The sequence below is a fragment of the Bubalus bubalis genome, chromosome 2 (assembly GCF_019923935.1).
Source record: "Bubalus bubalis isolate 160015118507 breed Murrah chromosome 2, NDDB_SH_1, whole genome shotgun sequence".
Lineage (NCBI taxonomy): Eukaryota > Metazoa > Chordata > Mammalia > Artiodactyla > Bovidae > Bubalus > Bubalus bubalis.
In genome coordinates, this window is record NC_059158.1 from 153334606 (window position 1) to 153358158 (window position 23553).

Here is a 23553-nt window from a genome sequence, read left to right on the forward strand (position 1 = left end):
TCTTCAGTTGACAGTACTCCTTTCTGCCAAGTCTATAAATTTAAAAAAGAAGGGCCAAATGCATCCTGCAAAATCTGTCAGTTATTCAATGTATACAAAAAAAAATCATCTACCTCATTCTCAGCTATGTACCAAAGCTATAAGTTGCTTTGAATTATTCTATAGCACACTTCTGAATTCTCACATTTTAGTTTTCTTCTTAAAGAGCTGGTGCCACTTACCAGAGTGGGTCCTGAGGTGTCCTGTGAGGGCGTCCCTTCTTCTACAGGCATAGCTACAGAAAGGACATTTGAACGGCTTCTCTCCAGAGTGTAACTTTATGTGTCTCAGAAGGTTGCCCTTCTGAGTAAAAGAAGCTCCACACTGGTTACAATGAAAGGGACGTTCACCTGCAGAAGGGTAAAGAGGTGGGGAAGATCAAGTAGGTTATGTGCAAGTGACTAATTGGATCTACAATGTTAACCAGAGCCAGTTCTCTGTGCTGAGAATGTCCATCTCCCTCCTATGTCCTCTAAACCTTAATCTTCCTCGAATTTGCTTTGCTAATACCAAAGTCCCAAACTTTAGATCAAGTGCCATTTCCTTTCTTCGCATAAATTTTACAGGATTCTTGTCACTGACTGGAAAGAACAACAGTCAGAACATTGGCCACTGGTTGAACAACCAGGTGCCATCAATTAACTGGTTTTACAGGTTGCTTTACATATATTTCAAACCACAGGATGGCATTACTAATTTGGTATTAATAACTTCAATTTACAAATAAACAAATGGAAGTTCAAATATCAAAGCATCTGATTACAGTCACAGATAATAAGTACTGGAGCTGAACATGACTCTTGGTCAATCTGACGACAAAATCTTGCTCTCTTTATTATACCATGCTATTATCTCTTTTAAAAAAAAATGACAGAAACTTTGAGCTGAAAAGGATCTATAGTCTAACTCTCTAGATGATCATTTTCTTATCAGGGGGCCAAAGATGTTCAACGAATGAACTGGGTTACAAAGCTCATTACCACAAATATCTCAAAATAGAGCTTAGGTCTATAGATTTACCCAGTCACTAACAATAAAATCTGTGGCAAAATTTCCTGATAGAATCAGAGAAAATCCAAAGAAAATTATTCGTTCAGATATTTCCCGTACATATATTCTCTTTTTCTTGTGAAAATAATTTATTTGATGGGAACGTTTTCTACTATTACTGATATTGCTCTAAAATTGTTTAAGCCAGAATTATCAGTTGTCTGTCAACCGACAGCCATCAACAGGCTATTAAGAGAGTCACCCAAGTTAAAAACATGTAGTTTGGTGAGCGTGTGAAACTGGTAAGTAGGATCAAACTAATAACATCACCAAACCATCATGAACTACTAGGAGGGATAAATAAAATGGTCACCTTCTAGCAGTTACCACTGCACATTCTATCATATAGATTATAAAGCCTAAAGAAAAATGGACAGATCAGATGTATCTTGAATTCTGTAGTTCTTGTTCATTTTGGAATTCAATGAGATAGATAGATAAATATATATATATATATATATATATATATATATATATAAAGGTAACCTGTGTGTGTGTGGGTAGCAAAGTTTTAGGTTTTTTTCTTTGGCGATCTTATGATGTAAGTTTACAAAAAGTCCCTATATTGATGGTTGAAAAAGAATTATCCATAATGTTAACATTACCTTAAATTTTATCTAGTTTAATTTGTTTGATTCATTTGGTAAAACTGAAAAATTAGCACTAAATACAGGTTAAAATGGAGACATTTAACCTAAAACCTCTCATATAATATCTTATAAAATAATCAAAGTTTAAAAATAAATTTAATTTTGGTAAATCATTTTAAAAATTTTATACACAGACATACACACATATACAACTTAATTCTTTGGCTTTTTTCAATGGAATAACAGCCTAAAGGTTTTTAAAATCATAATATTCTACTCCTCACTCATGTCATGGAATTAGTAATAAAAAGGAAAGAGGATTTTATTATTGAAATTAACTTTTTAGAGAGTAAAAAAAAATAGCAAATGCAAATTACACATTTTAATAAATATATTTGATTTAACTTTTGAAATCTATGTAAGGTTTCCCAGGCAACCACAAATTAGTACTCAATAACTTTAAAACAAATTAGTATTTGAACAAAAATACTTGAAATCATATTTGCCTTGGGAAAATACTCCTGGTAGAATGCTAAATTTGATTTTATTTAAGCCTCCTACAATCCTTGAGTTGAAATATTTTAAAATCCCTAATTTAGGTTACTGAATTCATCATTCAAAATAATGCTAATCTGAAAAATAACAGTAAGGATCATTTTTAAAAATAACTGTTAATTCACTTAATTATGAGACTAATGACAGGGTAATTTAGTTGTTACATTTACAAAATACTCCAGATATCCTCAAATATTTTTAATAAGAATTATTTCTGTATTTATATGATCATCTTAAAGGGGTAGGAGAAATGTCTAATTATAGCCAGAAACACTGCCCTGTTACTGAGTAAGTCTTAGTGAGGTGTTTGCTAATTCTGTTTCCATGGCCATAGGAAGGGAAGAAAGAGGCATGAGGAAGGTAATGGTCATGAGCCCAGTTTTGGTAAGAGGAAAGAGACTATGGCAATAATGCACTTTGATTTCAAGCACATGAAGCTTTGAGAAATGATTTTCCTGGCCTACACCTTACAGAGATATGTATAAAATTATCTGATAATTAACTGAAAGGTTCAGTTGACTAACTGTATTGTCTATGTAACTTGAAACAATACATCTCAGTTATTTTTTAATAATTCTTTTTTTAATACATAAACTGAATCAATTGGTCCTTTTCAAGTTGGTTTAAATATATATTAAATATTACATATTGTCTAAAATATATATATTAATCACATTCATCACAGGTAAACAAAAACAACTTTAAGGAGAAATTTACAAACTTACTAAACACATCAGTAACACTATAGAGTTTAGGTTTACTTCAAAAACATTAAGTAGGCTATTGTATCTGTGATAATCTTCTGATGGGTGGGCACCGAAGTCAGATTAAGAACTCTGGATTCAGGAGAACAATTAAGATGTAGTCATGTAGCCACATTATTGTTCATTTGCATCCTAAATCTGTTTCTTTTTTTTAAATCAATCTACTCATCTAGTCAAGGACCATTTTTATTCACTGAGTGAAATTATCTACTATTCTTATTATGGAATAAATTATATTTCGATATTTTATATATTTTCATAAACACAATTCTAGATCTGTGTTTATTCAATTGAAATGCAAATATACATGCATCAGTTTACTTTGGTGAATCAAAGGCATAGGGTATGCCTCTGTTGGCTGGAACCACCACCTACAAATACGAAAAATCCCAACTATGTGTAGAGAGGGCCTTGGAGCAAGAGAATGGCTCCACAAAGCTGCAATGGACAAATATGGTGTTGAAAACTTAAGTTACAAAGATGAGAGTACTCTACCCCAAAGAGAGGCAAAATTAAGAATATTTTATATTTATAGTGTTTGTATCAATTTGTGTTCATGCATGAATTGATTTACTACCCCTACTTCTTTTCTTCTCACTTCATTCCCAGTGAAGAGTGCCTGGAGTATCCGATGACAATATTACCTGATTATCTACTAAAGCAGCAATACCAACGAGGTAACACCAAGCCACTAATAGGCACTGGAATTGACACTTTAGTAGAGTATGAAAGAAGAAGAAAAAGAAGTGAATTAGAGCTGATACTCCATGTCATCTTAATAAATTGGGTGATTGTGTATTTTTCCACTATCAATTTTATATTAGACATTCTGTGAGCTAAAAACACAGAAACTTATGTTTCTCAAAGGGATTTAAGGATTGAAGACAGTGTCTTTTATACCAGCAAGCTATAAATGGTGAAAGGGGGAAGTTCTAAAATGAAGATAGTTCATCAAATTAAGGAGAAAACATTTGCTTAATGTCTATATTTCAACTTCATTTGTTGCCAATCTAAAGAAACACAAATAGACTTTCTATTCCCACAGTGCTAAAATGGAATTGAAAATGTCATGACCCACTAAGACACATAAACTGGGTCATCAGAAATACACATAAAAATGGCTAATTTAAAGACACATCACAATTTCATGGTTAACAATGTGTGGCAAGTAGCCCAAGCACCTCTATGAATTATTAGTAACTTTTAACAAAAAACCACCCAGATCTTAGAAAAGTATAAAAATTTCCCAATACTCTAATAAATATTTATTAATATTAAAAATTCATAGAGTTCCAAGAATATTTTTTAAAAGTCTATTTAGTTTATTTTCCTTGCCTTTACCAGCTGAGTGAATCCTATATTCCCAGGACTCATGGAAATCTGTGTAACTATTTAGAAATAGTTTCCTGATGGTTCAGACGGTAAAGCGTCTGCCTACAATGTGGGAGACCTGGGTTCAATCCCTGGGTCAGGAAGATCTCCTGGAGAAGGAAATGGCAACCCACTTCAGTAATCTTGCCTGGAAAATCCCATGGATGGAGGAGTCTGGTAGGCTATAGTCCATGGGGTTGCACAGAGTCAGATATGACTAAAGCGACTTAGCAGCAGCAGCAGCAACTCTACTTTACTGTAGTAAATATCAAATGGACAGTACAGTAGGTGGGTAATTATTTCTGTATTTATAAACCAACAATCCTCATGAAAGTCACTGTAGATACAGTGAAACATCAATTAACCTAAATTTTCAACAGAGTACACTCAAATTTTTTGAATGTTCTTAACTAAGACCAAAAAGGTTTATTAAAAATGTTACAAAAATTTTTTAAATATATTTTTCAGCTTTAAAATGAATACTATTTGCAATTCAACTGAAAAGTCACTCTACTAATTTTATTTAGTTTCTACATTGCTAGATGTGAGACGGAGACATCCCAAAGTGTGTTATCTCCCTCAATATAATCTCTCTGAGATGATGGGTACATCATAACTTTGTGGATCTCTTCTTTTAGACCTGCAGTTAGAATAACTTCATGAGCACAGAAACAGAGTAGACTCATATTCTACAGTCTTTTTCTTTTCTTCTTATCAAACATGATACTTAGCTTGATCTTTTAATTGTTTCCATGAGACATTTCTAACAATTAAAAGAAAAACCATCTTCACTAGTAATACAAATATTACTGTAAATTCTAAAAAATATTTTAAAAATATGATGCTATTTAAAAAGGAAATTCAAAACAAAAAGTAAAAATGTAACTGACTGTATGGTTGAATAAGAGTGTAGGCCCTGAAGTTGATGATTCCAATTAAGGTAACAGTGATTCTAAGGTGTAGTTTCTCACTATAATGAAACGATCAGCCTTAGAGTATTGATATATGAAGCACAAAATACTTGAACAAAACCTCTTTGGACATCAGGAAACACTGAGCCTAGCCTCAAAATGCTCTTAACTACATAAGGAATGATGGATAAATTACTTAACTGTTTTGGGCTTCATTTTCTTCATGTGTAAATGAGAAATGTGGACTAAGAAGACGTCAATGTTCCCAGGATCTCTCATGTTTTAAGCATCTACTGACTAAATTGATTACTTAGAAGTCTTTTAAATCAATGTCTTTACTGTGATTTATCTCTCTTCCAAAAGAGTGTCATATTTTAAAACTCTGAGTGTATGACTTATTACTGTTTTGCTCTATGATACCTCTCTGAATTATAGTTAAAGCTATCATTACCTTTAAATCAAATTTCATATGACTTTGAAACTTTTTAAGAGTCAACGATCCACCTACCTTATCACAGTATCATTTCTTGTGTTTACATCAAAAAGAATTTAAATTTTTTACCAAAGGATTTAAAGAGATTTAAATAAGGCCTTCTAAATGAGTTGGTTTTTCTCATTACTCAGATGTCTAAAAGTATATTAATCTGAGGTCCTTTTCCTCACCTGATTCTATGAGTACACATTCCAACCACCCTTTGGTACATTCTACCCTATGTTATCTCCTTGCAGGAGTTATAGTTAAAAATTACAGGAAAAGGGTGACATCCTGGAACTGGGGAAAATAAGTATCTGTCTCCTACACAGACCCATGGAAGGCAAAGACTGATTGAAAATTGTATTTCAAGAAGTTAATTAGATAAGGTGAAAATGATCCACTATTATATAAATGCATGAGGACCACATTATAGGATAAATGTTTACCTAGCAAACTCTATTCTCTGCCCATGGGTATGGTAAAATATGTATAGGAGTACAAAAAGATCAAGTTACACAATGAAATTCTCCTATACCTTTTGAACCCTCATCATATTATTGCTATATTAAGAACTGTGGAAACTGAATCCCAAACTTCTTTTTGAAATGCTATTCAGATCTGAAGGCTGGAAGTCAAGACCCAGGCTACTTGCTGCTTTTCAGCAATCCAATACTAGCAGAATTCTGAAAAAGGAGTTTCACCATTGCCACCCCTGAATAAAAAGGAAAGAGAATAGATGTCAGGTAATATCAACATCAGATGTCACAGGCAGTCATCAGGTTATTCTTTCAGCTGCTTACCAGTGTGACTCCTTTTATGTACCATAAGCACATTGGGCCCAATGCAAACCATGCCACAGACGTCACATTTCAGTTTACCATTCGGAAGCCGGATTCCTCCCTCGCCTTGAAGCTCCTGGACTTTCCTGTTGTCTGCCACCTCGCTGCTTTCAATTAGGGGTTCTTCTAGGCTGCTACCCTCATCATGGCCCCTGATCTCATCTTCGCGGCTCAGGGGTTTCCTGTCACACTCTTCATCACTCTGCATTTCTAGCTTTACTGAATTTGCTGTAATTTAAAGAAGAAAGGAAGACATTTTGAGTGCATGTTATGTGTAGTCACCTACATCTCTTTCCCACACATTGCCATTCTATTAACATGGCTGGAAATACTGTAGAATACAGCATATTCTCTATAGAATAAAGTCCATCCCTCATGCAACATTATACGTGCTTTGCTCCAAGGTACTCCAGTGAAGCTTCGGTATGAGAGTGAAGACGACCTAGGGAAGCTCACGGTAAAGAGAATGATGCTTTATTTTTACACACATGTTTTTCTTTAATTCAGGGGTACACTTTTTAAGCAAGTCCTTAAACAACTGGTATTGTTAGATTTTTGAGTTTGTCATTAAGGTGACTGAGACAGGATTATGAAAAGGCGAAGAGAGATACTACTTAACCCACTGAGCTACACCTTTTCTTAACTATATATATATATACACACACATACACACACACACACACACACACACACACATCGGAGAAGGCAATGGCACCCCACTCCAGTACTCTTGCCTAGAAAATCCCATGGATGGAGGAGCCTGGAAGGCTGCAGTCCATGGGGTCGCTGAGGGTCGGACACGACTGAACGACTTCATTTTCACTTTTCACTTTCATGCATTGGAAAAGGAAAGGGCAATCCACTCCAGTGTTCTTGCCTGGAGAATCCCAGGGATGGGGGAGCCTGGTGGGCTGCCGTCTATGGGGTCGTACAGAGTCGGACACGAGTGAAGTGACTTAGCAGCATATATACACACACACACACACACACACACACACACACACAAGTCATAGTCTCTGTTTTCCGTTAGAGCACTTGTGTAAACCTGCCTTTGAAATGAGCAAGAGAAACAACTCGGGATGTTAAGCCAGCAAATGTCTTAGACACATGAAGTCATCCAGGCAAGGCAAATATTCTAAAAATCAGACTAAATAATACAATCAGTTGAGAGTTATATAGATGAAGGGCAGAGTGCACAGAAGTCACATGCTCTTAAGCTACTCTGCTTTTTTATTTCCTGTGTGAAAAAAGTTCTCCATAGAACATATTAGTCTGCAAATCAAAGTATTCCAACTTTAATCTATGCACACCAAAAAGCAGTGAATGACAGGAATGGCATAGCATGCATGCACACACTTGTGACTGTTAAGAAATTTAATGCCTTCTGTTTGCTGTTTTTGGATCATCCCACAGAAAAGTTGGAATTTTGTTAGCACAGCCCTCATGCTGGATTGCTGACAGAGTCCTTTCACAGAGCAGAAGCAAGCTTTAAGAGAATACCAGGTTTTATCCACTGATCTTGAAAATTTCTCAAGAAACCATATCAAAGTTACTAAGCAAAACAAATTATTTGGTATTACTTGAATAGAGGAAATATTTTCATAAAAAGGAAGTACTTTTTTTTTTACGGCAATTGTTTTCTTAGAGAAACCACCCCTTCTCTGCCTCGTTGTTAGTTCTTATGACAGGCAGCACATACTATCAAAATGACTCCTCCATACTCCCTCCATGGAACTCCCCTGTGAACCACAGACAGTGTGGTACAACGTGGGGATCACTAGATTGAGTTAGGAGAACTGGCTTTGACATTTACTGCAATATAATCTTGAACCAGTTACTTAACCTCTGAATCTTATGTCTTTCATTTACAAAGTGGAGATGAATTCAGATTACAGAATAATGTTTAAGCACAATAGTTGAGCTATTAAGAGCAGTGTCTAGCAGTGGTACTTAGTATTACACAAGGAGTGTCACGTTGTGCATAGTGCTAAGTTCTCCATGTCCTCTACAAAATCGGGATGATAATGGCACCCACTTCCTAGGACAGATGTAAGCATTAAATGTCTAAATATAAAAAATGGGCTTACTATTATTTTTCTTTGGACAAAAGTGTTTTTATTCCATAAAGTTTTTGTAAAGATCAATTAACGAAACAGTACGTAAACTAACCTAAGAACTACAAAGGGATACACAGCCTTCTTGCCTCATCTCTAATAGAATATGTATATCTTGGGTTTTACCCTATTTAGAAATTAACACTGCTTTACTGGGTTTTGAGAAGAGTATAGACAATATTTTTACATCTTAATATTTCCAATATGCTAAGATATTTGTGGCATACAAGAAGTATTTCAGGTAGTATTCCCTGAAGCATTTTAATTAAGTGATTAAGAATTTTCTTTAAGGTATTTTCTTATATGTTTAAAGAATCCATTAACAGAATAACAAAAAATGAATCATCGTAAAGGATTAGATTTAGAAAAGGCAGAGGAACTAGAGATCAAAATGCCAACATCCACTGGATAGTCAAAAAAGCAAGAGAGTTCCAGAAAAATATCTATTTCTGCTTTATTGACTATGCCAAAGCCTTTGACTGTGTGGATCACAACAAACTATGGAAAATTCTTAAAGAGATGGGAATACCAGACCACCTAACCTGTCTCCTGAGAAATCTGTACACAGGTCAGGAAGCAACAGTTAGAACTGGACATGGAACAACAGACTGGTTCAAAACTGGGAAAGCGGTATGTCAAGGCTGTATATTGTCACCCTGCTTATTTAACTTATATGCAGAGTACATCATGAGAAACACTGGGCTGGATGAAGCACAATCTGGAATTAAGATTACTGAGAGAAATGTCAATAACCTCAGATATGCAGATGACATCACCCTTATGGCAGAAAAAAGAGGAACTAAAGAGCCTCTTGATGAAAGTGAAAAAGAAGAGTGAAAAAGCTGGCTTAAAACTCAACGTTCAGAAAACGAAGATCATGGCATCTGGTCCCATCACTTCATGGCAAATAGATAGGAAACAATGGAAACAGTGAGAGACTTATTTTTGGGGGCTCCAAAATAACTTCAGATGGTCACTGCAGCCATGAAATTAAGACACTTGCTCTTTGGAAGAAAAGTTATGACCAACCTAGATAGCATATTAAAAAGCAGAGACATTACTTTGCCAACAAAGGTCCATCTAGTCAAAGACATAGTTTTTCCAGTGGTCATGTATGGACGTGAGAGTTGGACCTTAAAGAAAGCTGAGCACTGAAGAACTGATCCTTTTGAACTGTGGTGTTGGAGAAGACTCTTGAGAGATCCTTGGACTGCAAGGAGATCCAACCAGTCCATCCTAAAGGAAATCAGTCCTGAATATTTGTTGGAAGGACTCATACTGAAGCTGAAAATCCAATACTTTGGCCACCTGATGCGATGAACTGACTGATTTGAAAAGACCCTGATGCTAGGAAAGATTGAAGGAGGGAGGAGAAGGGGACAACAGAGGATGAGATGGTTAGATGGCATCACCGACTCAATGGACATGAGTCTGAGTAAACTCCGGGAGTTGGTGATGGACAGGGGAGCCTGGTGTGCTGCAGTCCATGGGGTCGCAGTCAGACAGACACGATTGAGCGACTGAACTGAACTGAACTGAGCTGAAAGGATAAAAAATGAAAATTATGTCCTTTTCTACCTAAAGTTCACCCATTCCTCAGTTCTGGTCTCAAAATCAACCATAATCCTTGTCTTCTATTTAGAATTGTGTGTGTACATGTGTGTACATATGTGTATACATGTGTATATACAGGTCACTCTTTTTACACAAACTGAGCTGACTTTAATGTTCCTTTCTTCAGTTAATAATATCTGTTCAATATTTTCCACATTAGTACAAAGAAATCAGGCTTCCCAGGTGGCTTAGTGATATAAAGAATCCTTTGCAGGAGCTGCAGAAGATGTGGGTTCCATCCTCGAGTTGGGAAGATTGCCTGGAGAAGGAAATGGCAACCCACTTCACTATTCTTGCCTGGGAAAACCCATGGACACAGGAGCCTCGTGGGCTACAGTCTATGGGTCACAAAAGTGTCAGATACAACTGAGCAACTGAGCACACAGGCACAAACACAGAAATCTACACTGTTCTTTTCCAATACCTGCATAAAATTTATTTTACAAACATAATATATTCACCCAGGCTATTAAGATTATTTAGTGCTATTATAGACATTATTGTATAATATACCATACAAAACTGTTAATCTGATAAAAACCAGTTATCTTACTTTAGACTTTTAATCTGCATTTTTTTATTGTGAATAAAGTTGGGTATCTTTTTCATGTTTAAATGTGTTCTCTCTTTTTTTTTTTTAGAAATGCCTATCAAAATTCTTTGCCCATTTTTCCACTAGGTTGTCAGCCTTTCTCACTGAATTTAAATGCTTTATATAGTAAGGAACTTAGCCCTGTGTCTGATATGTTTTGCAAAAACTTTGGTATATTTTTTTACTCCAGGGTATTTTTTTGGCGTGTATGTTAAATTTTTTACATTTTGAGTTTTAACATTTTTGTTAAATATATTTAAGCCATAACAATTATGACTTCTGGATTCCATATCTTGCTTCTATAGTTTTTCCATATTCCGAGAAATTCTTCCATTTTTTTCTGAGAAGGAAAACTGTTCTAATCAATGTAAAAATACTACTGGTTACCCTACATAGTCCCATGTTTCATTTGTAACTGTCACATAAAGGGAAAATTAAGAAAGAAAACAAATGAAAAATATGACTTAATGTAGCATGATTTCATATACCAGCCTGTGAGCAAATTTTCCCACACATTAAAGTCATGTACTAAAGATCACAAATTTCACGGCAATGCTATCACTTACATTCTTGAACTAGTCAACATCTGATAAGCTGCCTTTAATGAGTATAAAGTCTACCCACATTTCATTTCAGGAACTGAAGAAAGGTATATCTAAAAGAAGTTAAGTCTGAACGTATGGGCCTCTTCAATTTCAAAAGAGTACAAAATTATGACTTGATGTTCTACTAAATTATCTTTTCCCTCAGGAGAATATTAGAATATGGACAGTAAAACAACATTAAACATTAGTAAAAATGTTATTTAACAATTTATCAGGGCTTCCTTGCTGGCTCAGTGGTAAAAGAATCCGCCTGCCAATGCAGGAGTTATGGGTTTGATCTCTGGTCCGGGAAGATCACACATGCAACAGAGCAGATAAGCCCAAGTGCCACAACTATTGAGCCTGTGCTTAAGAGCCCAGGAGCCTCAAATACTGAGCACCCACAGGCCACAACTACTGCAGCCTGAAAGCCCTAGAGCACATGCTCTGAAACAAGAGATGTCATCAGAATGAGAAGCCTGTGCATTACATCTAGAGGGTAGCCTCTACTTGCAACAACCAGAGAAAAGCCCATGCAGCAACGAACCCAGCAGTAAAAAAATAAAATTTAAAATAGTTTAAAAAGTCCAGTTTATGAGATGTTACCATTATGGTTAGAACTTTCTTTTCTATCTACAGAAGAACATACTTGAGATGAATATCCAAAAGCATAGATTTACTAGAACTAAATATAAAAGAAGTGGTAAACTATAGTAAGAAACTAAGATAAGAAAGCTTTCTAAAGTGAACAATGCAAAGAAAGAGAGGAAAATAATAGAATGGGAAAGAATAGCGATTTCTTCAGGAAGATTAGCAATACCAAGGGACCATTTCATGCAAAGATATGCACAATAAACGACAGAAATGGTATGGACCTAACAGAATTAGAAGATATTAGGAAGAGGTGGCTAGAATACAGAGAAGAGCTATACAAAAAAGGTCTTAATGACCTGGATAACCACGATGGTGTGATCAGTCACCTAGAGCCAGACATCCTGGGGTGCGAAGTCAAGCAGGCCTTAGGAAGCATTACTAGGAACAAAGCTAGTGGAGGTTACAGAATTCCAGCTGAGCTATTTCAAATCATAAAAGATGATGCCGTTAAAGTGCTGCTCTAAATATGCCAGAAAATTTGGAAAACACATCAGTGGCCACAGGAATAGGAAAGGTTAGTTTTCATTCCAACCCCAAATAAGGACCATGCCAAAGAATGTTCAAACTACCACACAACTGTACTCATATCACATGCTGGCAAAGTAATGCTCAAAATCCTTCTAGCTAGGCTTTAACAGTATGTGAACTGAAAATTTCCAGATGTGCCAACTGGATTTAGAAAAGGCAGAGGAACCAGAGATCAAATTTCCAACATCCACTGGACCACAGAAAAAGCAAGGGAATTCCAGAAAAAACATCTACTTCTGCTTCATTGACTATGCCAAAGCCTTTGACTGTGTGGATCACAATAAACTGTGGAAAATTCTGAAAGAGATGGGAATACCAGACCACCTGACCTGTCTCCTGAGAAATCTGTATGCAGGTCAGGAAGCAACAGTTAGAACTGGACATGGAACAACAGACTGGTACCAAATTGGGAAAGGAGTACGTCAAGGCTGTATATTGTCACTTTGCTTATTTAACTTATATGCAGAGTACATCATGAGAAATGCTGGGCTGGATGAAGCACAAGCTGGAATCAAGATTGCTGGGAGAAATACCAATAACCTCAGATATGCAGATGACACCACCCTTATGGCAGAAAGCAAAGAGGAACTAAAGAGACTCTTGATGAAAGTGAAAGAGAGTGAAAGAGCTGGTTTAAAACTCAACATTCAAAAAACGAAGATCATGGAACCCAGTCCCATCACTTCATGGCAAATAGATGGGGAAACAATGGAAACAGTGAGAGACTTCATTTTGGGGGGCACCAAAATCATTGCAGATGGTGACTGCAGCCATGAAATTAAAAGACACCTGCTCCTTGGAAGAAAAGCTATGACAAACCTAGACAGCATAATAAAAAGCAGAGACATCACTTTGCCAACAAAGGTCCATATAGTCAAAGCTAAGGTTTTTCCAGGAGTCTAGTAAGCATGTGAGAGCTGGACCATCAAGAAGGCTGAGTGCTGAAGAATTGATGCTTTCAAACTGTGGTGCTGCAGAAGATTCAATGAGAGTCCCTTGTAGGGCAAGGAGATCAAACCAATCAATCCTAAAGGAAATCAATCCTGAATATTCACTGGAGGGAATGATGCTGAAGCTAAAGTTCCAATACTTGGGCTACCTGATGCAAAGAGCTGACTCACTGGAAAAGACCCTGATGCTGGGAAAGATTGAAGGCAGGAGGAGAAGCAGATGACAGAGTATGAGATGGATGGTATCACTGATTCAATGGACATGAGTTTGAGCATGTTTCGGGAGACAGTTTCGGACAGGGAAGTCCAGCATGCTGCAGTCCGTGAGGTCACAAAGATTTGGACATAACTTAGTGACTGAACAACAAAACTATAGTAATCTTTTCTCTAACAATATTATACTCTGAGGAATTATGTATTTGCTTTGTATGAATATATATACTATTGCTATAGTAAATAATAATTCATATTTATTGATATAGTAAATCAATAAAATGCAACACATTTTAATATATACATGGCATAGGTTTTTTCATAAATATGGTGGATGTGCTTATTCACTCAGTCATGTCTGACTCTTTGCGATCCCATGGACTGTAGCCCACCAGGCTCCTCTGTCCTCGGGGATTCTTCAGGCAAGAATACTGGAGTGGGTTGCCATTCCCTTCTCCAGAGATCCTCCCATCCCAGGGATTGAACCCAGGTCTCCTGCATATCAGGCAGATTTTTTACCGTCTGAGCCACCATGGAAGCTAAATATGGTGTCCTATTGTACAAATAAAATTCCATTCTAATTAATATTTAGCTCATCTTACCAAAATTAAGTTGAAATTCTAAGATAAAAGTGATTACTTAAAATGATCAGAATTTTAACTGTTAAATAAAATATTTTTCCTACTCAAAGAACCTACAAGATATTCTCCTATTATTTATTTTTATCCTATTATTACTTAGGATTTTTCTAATTAATCTAGGGCATCTAATATTTTAACTATTAATGATTAAATTTGTGTTTGGGAAATGTATACTCTAAATTATAAATTACATATTGACTGTAGTTACATGAAGTCACTATAAATTAATCACTGAATAAAAATCAAAGTAGTGGCGCTGTCAAATTTTTGAAATTAAACTTTAACTCTTTATCATATAGTATTCCTTTTATAATTTGGTTAAAAGAAAGGCATTCTAATACATGGCTAATTTCTTCTAAGAAAATGTTAGTATAAATGAAATCTTATTACTGTACATCAACAACAAGAATTACTTTTCAAGTTTATTTTCTTGATAGAAAATGAAGAATGTAAAAATTCAAGCATATCCATGTGAAATTATACACATTTTAATATATTGAGAAGCATTAACAGTTTAATGAAAACAATATTTTGTCAGAATAATTAGCAATGAAAAACGGATGTGAAATAAGATTTTAATTGATCAATTTGTTCTTTGTTATTCAATATTGTAGCCACAAATAACTATGATATACAGCTGGTGAATATTTTCAATGAAAAAATAAAATGTTTATTATAGGTATTTTTTTTCCCCTTTAACTTGAAGGAGATGATACATTTCACAGTTTTAAATAAAGAAGAGTCGAATTTTAAAGTATCCAAAAAGGTTACACTGATTCTTTGTTACTTTGATTCTTTTAGTACACTTGGAGGTTTGTAAACACAATTAAAGGATAATAATTGTTGATTGAAAAGACTTTTATAATCAATTTTATACAGATAAAGCTTTGAATATATTTCAGGATAAAATATTCCACATATATAGTTATGAAAAAAATTGCTTCATAATGCAAACGTTTAAGGATTAAAGATTTATCCCCTTCTTTATGCTTTCCAACTACTATTCTTGAACTTTAGGATATAGCTTATAGATTCTATAAAAATGCATGTTTTAATCACCTCCATTTACATGTGATCACCCCAATGCCAAGAAGTAAAGAGATTCACATAAAAGCTCTTATAAATGATTCCCAGGCCAAAGAAATTTCAATAATAAAAGCTTTTCAGTAAACATACTGGATTGTCTACACTCAAAGCCTTCATAATCATCAGTTTCAAGATACATACTACTGAGTGGATAAAGTTACATTGGACTTGTCTTAAATTCACTAGCATGGTATTAAATAAAATGATAACCTAATAAGGGTATTTACACAGCTAAACATATATATAGATCACTGCTTTTTTTTTTTAAAAAAAAAAAAGGCAGAAAACCAAATGGGGAAAAATCATGCTGTTTCGTGAAGCTGTTAAAAGACATTATTTTAATTCAGTCTATTTCATAATGACGTTTTCATTACCACTATTATACTTTAAAAACTAAAGACAATTCAAAATCCAAATGTATACCACTTAAAAATGAAATGCACAATGCTGTTACATACATTAATAGACCTCACACAGTAGAGCTCATCCACTTCAATCAATAAGACACAAGGACCAAAATGAAATCTGTTTAAAACTCATTGAGCCAGCAAATACTTATTATGTGCCTAATATTGTGCTGCCCCAAAAGTTTATTTGCCATCGATACTTTGCTAAAATTGATTATGAAGGTTTAAGATTAAAAGCTGAAGAATATTTTTCACTTAAATAAGAAACCTGTATTAGCAGGATGGTATGTACCCAGCTCAAGGAAGAGTTTATGAGTAAAAAGTACAGGAAATATTTCACTAGCATGTAATTTGGTTACATACTGAATTTATTGACCTAAATAGTACATAAATGTGAAGAGATTTTTCCTTAGAAATTCCTATTTTTTATTAACTTGACCAAATTACCAACTTATGTAAGATGGTACGAGAGCATTTGATTTTGCAATGTCTGGCACTTGATGGCTTCAAATAAAATTCTCCGCTTTTAACATCTGGGGGGAAGATCACTTTTTTACACAGATGGAGAAATATATTCAGTTAATTTTGAATTATAAAAGTGAAATAAATTATATCCTCATCATTAGAATGAGCTTTTCACAGATAAGCCTATCATTTGTTAAATGTCAAGTTTTTGAAAAATCACAGAAACCAGAACCTAAAATACCATTATTAAAATATATTTAAAATCTAAATTAAACTTTATACAACTTAAAACTTTATTATTAGTATGAGTTTATTCTATTCATCCATGAACAGATAATTGAAATTTCCTAGCAAGGAAAATAATGCAAAGGGATTATGATTTACTTGCTGTATTTGAAAAGATATAATATTTATCTTATGGAGTATAAAATAGGCCTTTTATCTTAATTACTATTCACTTAGTGATTTATTTCTGTTTAATTTCCAAACTATAATTTTCAACTCAATTTTTAAGGAAGTAAGTAGTCAACACTATGGGAGCTAAAGAAATATTTCTTTCACAGTGCTAATAAAAGATAGCTAAAATGCCATTCTTATCAAGTTCGGGGAAAAAACCTTTCAGGTGTGATGTGTAAGTAGACTTTCATATGCTTGGTTTCTGTTGTGTGAACATTTAAGAGGACACTTACATTGTGTTATTACTTACAAGCATCAATTTCTCCAGGGCTATGCCAGATACTTGAAATGGTGTTATACACACTAATTGAATCAATATGTCTATCTAATAATCTGTTGAAGTTGCCTCTGAGCTCATACAACTCTGGTTTAAACTTTCAAACAAGAAACACCAAACATGATTAAATTCATGTTAACAGCACAGCAGCTGTTTAAATAATGTGTTAAAAACACAAACTGCTTTCCAAACTCTGAAGTAAAGCATAATTATTTACTAACCAACTTTCCAGCCATCTACACAATTAAAGTAAAATCCTCACAACAAAAATTAAGGTATGTGCAATCATTTTTCAAAGAATTTCCTCAACAAATTTTCACACAATATAAACACTCTGTTCCTTTTAACTGGAAATAAATTAATACATACATCTTACAAAACAGCTCCCTCGTAGCATCCTTAAAGTATTCATTTTAGAAATGGTTGGACAAGTCCAGACACTGGTGTCACTCAACTGCAGCTGAGGCATTTGGGGGTAGCATTCTAAGTCTGCACATCACATTACCTCATTTTCTTTAAGTCTCTGCTCTCTCTCTCTCTCTCCTTTCCCCAATATAGTTAGATTATATATTTCTTAGACCTACTAGAGTAACTTGATCAAGACAGTCCTGGTTCTGAAATATGATTACTATTCTAAAAGCACTATAGAAGAAAAGTACTCTGCACTTGATTGAAGGAAACCAGGGTCTTTACTTCCCTTTCTGCCACTTAACTAGTTCTGGGACCTCGGGAAATTTGTTTATTTTGACTCAGCCTCCTGCATCACCTGAAACATGGGGAAAATAACACTTGATGTTCCTGAAAACAGAAGCCTAGATAAAACAGTCTCTACATTAAGGATTTAGAATCCTTCTAATAATTGTAATAATACAAAAATAATTTATAATTCTTATTGATTTAAAACAATTCACATTGTCTCATTGGATACTCAGAACCACAGTGGATTATAGGTAGGACAGACACAGATAAATGGAGGTTGGTTGCTAAGTAACATACCCAAGGATGCTAAACTAGTAAATATCAATGCAAGATTTTCTGCCTTTTGTCTTCGCCATCTTCCTATGACACAATACTGCCTGTCCAATTAAGCAAGTAACTAATAGTAGTATTACATTTAGAAAAAATATCAGTCCTGAGAAAATAGATCTTTCTGATGCTATAAAACTGTGCCCATAAGTTGAAGAAGTTACCAGGAATTCAAGCCCACATGGGTCAGATAAAATAAAAATACGTTTCCATAAACTGAGGTGTAGATGAATACTTTCAAATCTGGGAGGCTTGTGCCTACTCAAATGAAATACTTTTTCATTTGTAGATTTACTTTGGTCTCAAGGCAGGGATAGGTTCACGTAGTGCAACAAGTTCCTGAAGAATCTGCCAATATTCAATCCTTTTCCTGATCCCTACTTTTTCTATATTCCCTGTCATGACTTACGGGTGGTAGGTAAAGACAGCCATTTGAGGAATAAGTCGCTATTATCAACTTTAATCTCTAAACCAACAGTTATAGAGGATGGCATTTTAGGACTTCCTTTGTGGTCACATTTTGACAGTCTTGTGTCAATTTTTGTTACAAAGATAAATCCTATCGATGAGTAGCTCATGCAATATTTCATGTACATTTAAAGAGATCGTCACAACAAAATAAATACCAAAAAATTACTCTACCTCCTTGAAAAAGAAAAACCAAGTAAAACTAAGGAGCTGAGACCTGTGACCCTTGATGCTCTCCCACAACACACATGACCTTCTACAACAGGCCCATCAGCAGACAACACACCTTTACTGACCAGCACAGTGGCACCACCGCAGCCCAAGGATGAAGTTTTTATTTTCCGGCAGACAACTAGTTCTTGGGAAATGTACAACATGGAGAAAATAAGCCTAGTTTAAACAGAAATGCCACAGGCAAACAAGAGTCTATCCTGTTATCCATCCTTTAAATAAATGACTGCATTTATCAAGTCCCAGAGATTCAGTATCTGCCATGTCTTGCATATCCAACTTCTTTTTGTTACATTTTAATGGGCAACACAGAACTCCTTTTAAGACTGCCCATGTCCTCTCACCTGGAACAATTTCAACAACTTTCTAGCTGGGTCTCTCTTCAGGATTTTGCCACACTCCACACCCTCAATTCTCTTCCTAAAGCTGAGCTCATGTTACTCTTTTAAATGTTTTCCTTAACTGGACTGTTTGCTACCTACAAATTAAAGACAAAGGTATCAGTGTGGACTTTAAGGACCTCCACAGCAGTTCCATCATTGCTCTTGGTCCTATGTCCTATTACTCCCTTAGTTATTCATATTTTTTGCAGCCATTCTTCCTGGAACTTATCCCATACATCCCTATTTACTTTTTTTTTTTTTTTTTTTACTGATCCTTATTTTTTCTAGAGTCTTTCTCCTACTTCTATCAATGTCAGCATATCATCAAAGCTCATTGCATGTAAGTCACTTCAGTCATGTCTGACTCTGTGTGACCCTATGGACTGTAGCCCACCAGGCTCCTCTGTCCATGGGATCTTCTCCAGGCAAGAATACTGGAGTGGGTTGCCGTGCCCTCCTCCACAGGGTCTTCCTGACCCAGGGATCAAACCCAGGTCTCATGTCTCTTGTACTGGCAGGCAGGTTCTTTACCACGAGCACCACCTGGGAAGCCCCTCAAAGCTCACTTATCTTCTACCTTTTTCATGAAGTATTCCCTGTGCAAAAAGATGCATTACAGTGATTTCATTCAAATATTTGCCTTTAACTCTACATTCCCTGATAGCTCACCTGGTAAAGAATCCACCTGCAATGTAGGTGACCCCAGTTTGATCCCTGGGTTTGGAAGATCCGCTGGAGAAGGGATAGGCTACCCACTCCAGTATTCTTGGGTTTCCCTTGTGGCTCAGCTGGTAAAGAATCTTCCTGCAGTGCTGGAGACCTGGGTTCGATCCCTGGGTCGGGAAGATTCCCTAGAGAAGGGAAGGGCTACCAACTCCAATATTCTGGCCTAGAGAAATCCATGGACTGTACAGTCCATGGGGTTACAAAGAGTCAGACATGACTGAGTGACTTTCACACACTACATTCCCTATGGTATAAGATTTTTTAAAAGAAATGCTTTATTCACAATTGTAAAACTGTCTTCCCCTTACATATACTAGATGCTCAGTGAATGTTCATTGAACTCTTGTTGCAGCTGATTTACCTATCATACTTCTTTTTGTTTAAGAGACTGCACATAAATAATTATAATAGAGCTAGGTATTAAACACAAATCAGCAACATAACATTAATTAAAGGGCCACTGCATAAAAGAAAAGACTTTAAGTGCATTATATACATCACTGATATAATCATAACAGATGCTCTGTGAAGTATATAATACTACCTTCATTTTACAGGTGAGAAAACTAAAGCTCAAAATGGGTGAAGTAACTTGTCCAGGTCACACATCTATTCAGAGCCAGATCTGAAACTAGAACTGAGAACTAAAGACCAAATTCTTGCTATTTCCCCTGTGTCATCAAAAGCAAAATCAGTTACCAGTTAACAGTAAAGGAAAACAGGGATGCCAGTATGTTAAGGAAGAGTAACTTTGGATCGGTGTGTGCCATCTGCCATTTTCTCTACTGCATGTAGAACACAGGTGTAGTAGTTTGCCAGCTTTGAGTAAAGAGAAATTTGTCTGAGAGACTGTTCTGGAAGAAGACCAGCTTCCACTGCCAGATTTTCTGAGCATGGATTTTATTTCATATAAGAGCAATCTACTTTGAACTGGTGTTTGGCAACCATCTGCTTAACATAACTGTGGGAGGTTTGTGAAGCAAATTGCATTCTGAAATTCTCTCTTTTAATAAGGGGAGTACAAATTTTCTAACCAAACTTCTGTAAGAAATAAAATTATTACTATAAAATCCAGCTGAGTGGGCATATTCTCGAAAGGATCCACACATGAGATCGCCAGAGGTCACTGAGGACACTTAAACCAGGTCAGAAGGCAGTGCCGCCGGCACGCTAAAGAGAAAGAGATAAGAAATGGAGCAGGATTTCCATTACGGGGCAAGAATGACAGAGGAAAGAACCAACGCCAGGAGATGCACTTCATCAGCTTTACTGAGTCTCTGAACAGAAAGTGACGGAGGAACCCAACAGCTTTCCTACCCTGGGTTCAAGTATCCCTGAGTGCCAAAACCCACAACAAACATCAAGCCTACAGAAGTTCTTTCCCTGATGTTCTTTTCATAAACACTTCACTATTTGTGTGAAATAAGCAGAGTCAATATTTGGCGCTGAGATGCAGAGGACTGTTTGGTTAAAAATGTTAAATCAAGAAAATGAATCAAGCAGTAGCAAAAAAGAAAACTTATAGTTGTGATTAAGAAAAATGAATCTGAACAATCACCCAGCAAATTTTATTTCCTACAGTGTTGCAGCGGTAATATTTTTGTTTGTTTTTGTTTTTTGCAATATTCATACTTGTTTCCTACCCCAAATGAATAGACACTTTAGTCGGTCTAATAGAGTGAATCTGTTAAAAGATAAAATAATTACAAAGCACCGTAGGAGGTATTAGGTGAGTAATAGAAATGCTGGACTAGAATACCTTTATTTAAGTACATATGTGAACATTAAGAAGTCATTTAGCAACTTCTTTGGCAGTCCAGAGGCTAAGACTCCGTGCTCCCAATGCAGGGGATCTTGGTTCGATACCTGGACAGGGAACTAGATCCCACACGCTGAAACTAAAGAGTTCATGTGCTGTAACTAAAAGATCTTGTATGCTGGAACTAAGACCCAGCGCAGCCAAATAAATATTGTGTTGAGGAAGTCATTTAACACTGTCCCTGTTTCCTACTATGTAAACTGGGGATAATAACCTCGATATAAAAATCATAAAGCTTGGGAAGCAGAGTCACTTTAGTGCAGGCAGAGAGCCTATGGCTAAGAGATTCGGTATTCAAGAGTTTAAGGTCAGACTCTTTCATTTATTAGTGACATGACCTTAAGAAACCTCAAGAAACCTCTCAGTCTCATTTTTCTCATCTATAAAGTCAAGATAATGATATTGCCTGCCTCCTAGGGCTATTCTGAGCATTAAATACAACTGTATATAAAACAACCTTAGAGCTATTTCACTTCTTATCAATAGAGTTACCATATGAAAGCATATTATAAAACACAGGACATTAAACAAATGTAACTACAGGAGTTTGTTTACTACAGGGAAGCACAGGCTTCATGAAGTAAGTGGCATTTAAGACAGTACTTACAGGCTGGGTATGACATATATAATAAAGAGAGAAGGTAGGTGGCACTTAAGATGGGGGGCAAGCATAGAGAGAGGAAAGATGTATGAATACATGTTGGTTTTGAATGACGCTATATTTTTCTGGAGTGTATATATTCAATGGGTAACATTAATAGAAAATATTTAAAATTAAAGAGTTTAAAATAGAATGATGGAGATTAATGGGGATTCATGGTTACAGGCAGAAACTTATAAGACAAGTGCTATCAACTTATTAGAAGACTGTGTTTCAATAACCACAGTATGAAAGACTGTGAAAATTCCTTAGAATTGCTTCATTTATCCATTCACAATTACCGAGCACCTGCTCTGTGGCAGGTACCACAATGCAGACAGTGAATAGGACAGATATGGTCCTTGCTTTCATGGCCTTTCTGACATTTATACATACATACATACATATATATATATATATATAATTTTTGTTTTTATATATGGGCACCTATGCACAGCAAAATATTATGATGTGAAATACAATGATTTGTAAGCCCTCCCCCAGCATTTGCTACTACTATAAAATCTCACTGCAAAATGCAGAGCATAAGTAATCAAACAATACTTTCATAAGATCACTGCTTCAAAAAAAATAGCTTCTTCTGAATTGCAAGTAGTTACTTTAAGCATGTCATTGATATGTGAAACAAAGTTCTGATTACTGAATGTGTTGTCTGTTTCCATTTCTGGAACATCCTTTAACCAGCTTTCTAACGTTCATAGCTAAAGTATATGAAACATACTTAAAATGATGACTTAGTTTGTTCTATGCATCATAGAAAGCAAATTAAACAGACGTGTCTGATATTGTTAAAGGGCATACAAATAGCTTGTTTTAGCTTGTAAACATAAGTTACTACAGCTATTAGATGCAAAAGAGCCCCTTATTCATTTAAAAAATACTTCCTTTAAAATACTTGATACTTTCCAATCATAGACTAAAACTTATACAACTGAGTTTTATTTTTTCACCTCTTAACTTATGATTCTGTGCTGATCTTGCATCTCTGTCACCTGTGACTGGATGCGTTACCTTCTAAGAGACTTAGATTCCTCATCTGTGAGACCTAGATAATGCTCCTTACT

General features: G+C 35.5%; 1 protein-coding gene across 12 annotated transcripts in view; it reads right to left on the reverse strand.

Moving 5' to 3' along the window:
* The window catches only part of IKZF2 (IKAROS family zinc finger 2), a 186827-nt gene that overhangs the window by 66380 nt on the left and 96894 nt on the right, over nucleotides 1-23553 (reverse strand). For 11 of the 12 annotated variants that reach the window (XM_025278196.3, XM_025278187.3, XM_025278191.3 and 8 more), the window contains 2 exons: nucleotides 6556-6822; nucleotides 222-389 (listed from right to left, as the gene is read on the reverse strand). In XM_025278196.3, coding sequence (XP_025133981.1) covers nucleotides 222-389; nucleotides 6556-6822 — 435 coding nt within the window. The remainder of the gene's footprint in view (nucleotides 1-221; nucleotides 390-6555; nucleotides 6823-23553) is intronic. The other variant, XM_025278199.3, reaches the window with a different exon arrangement.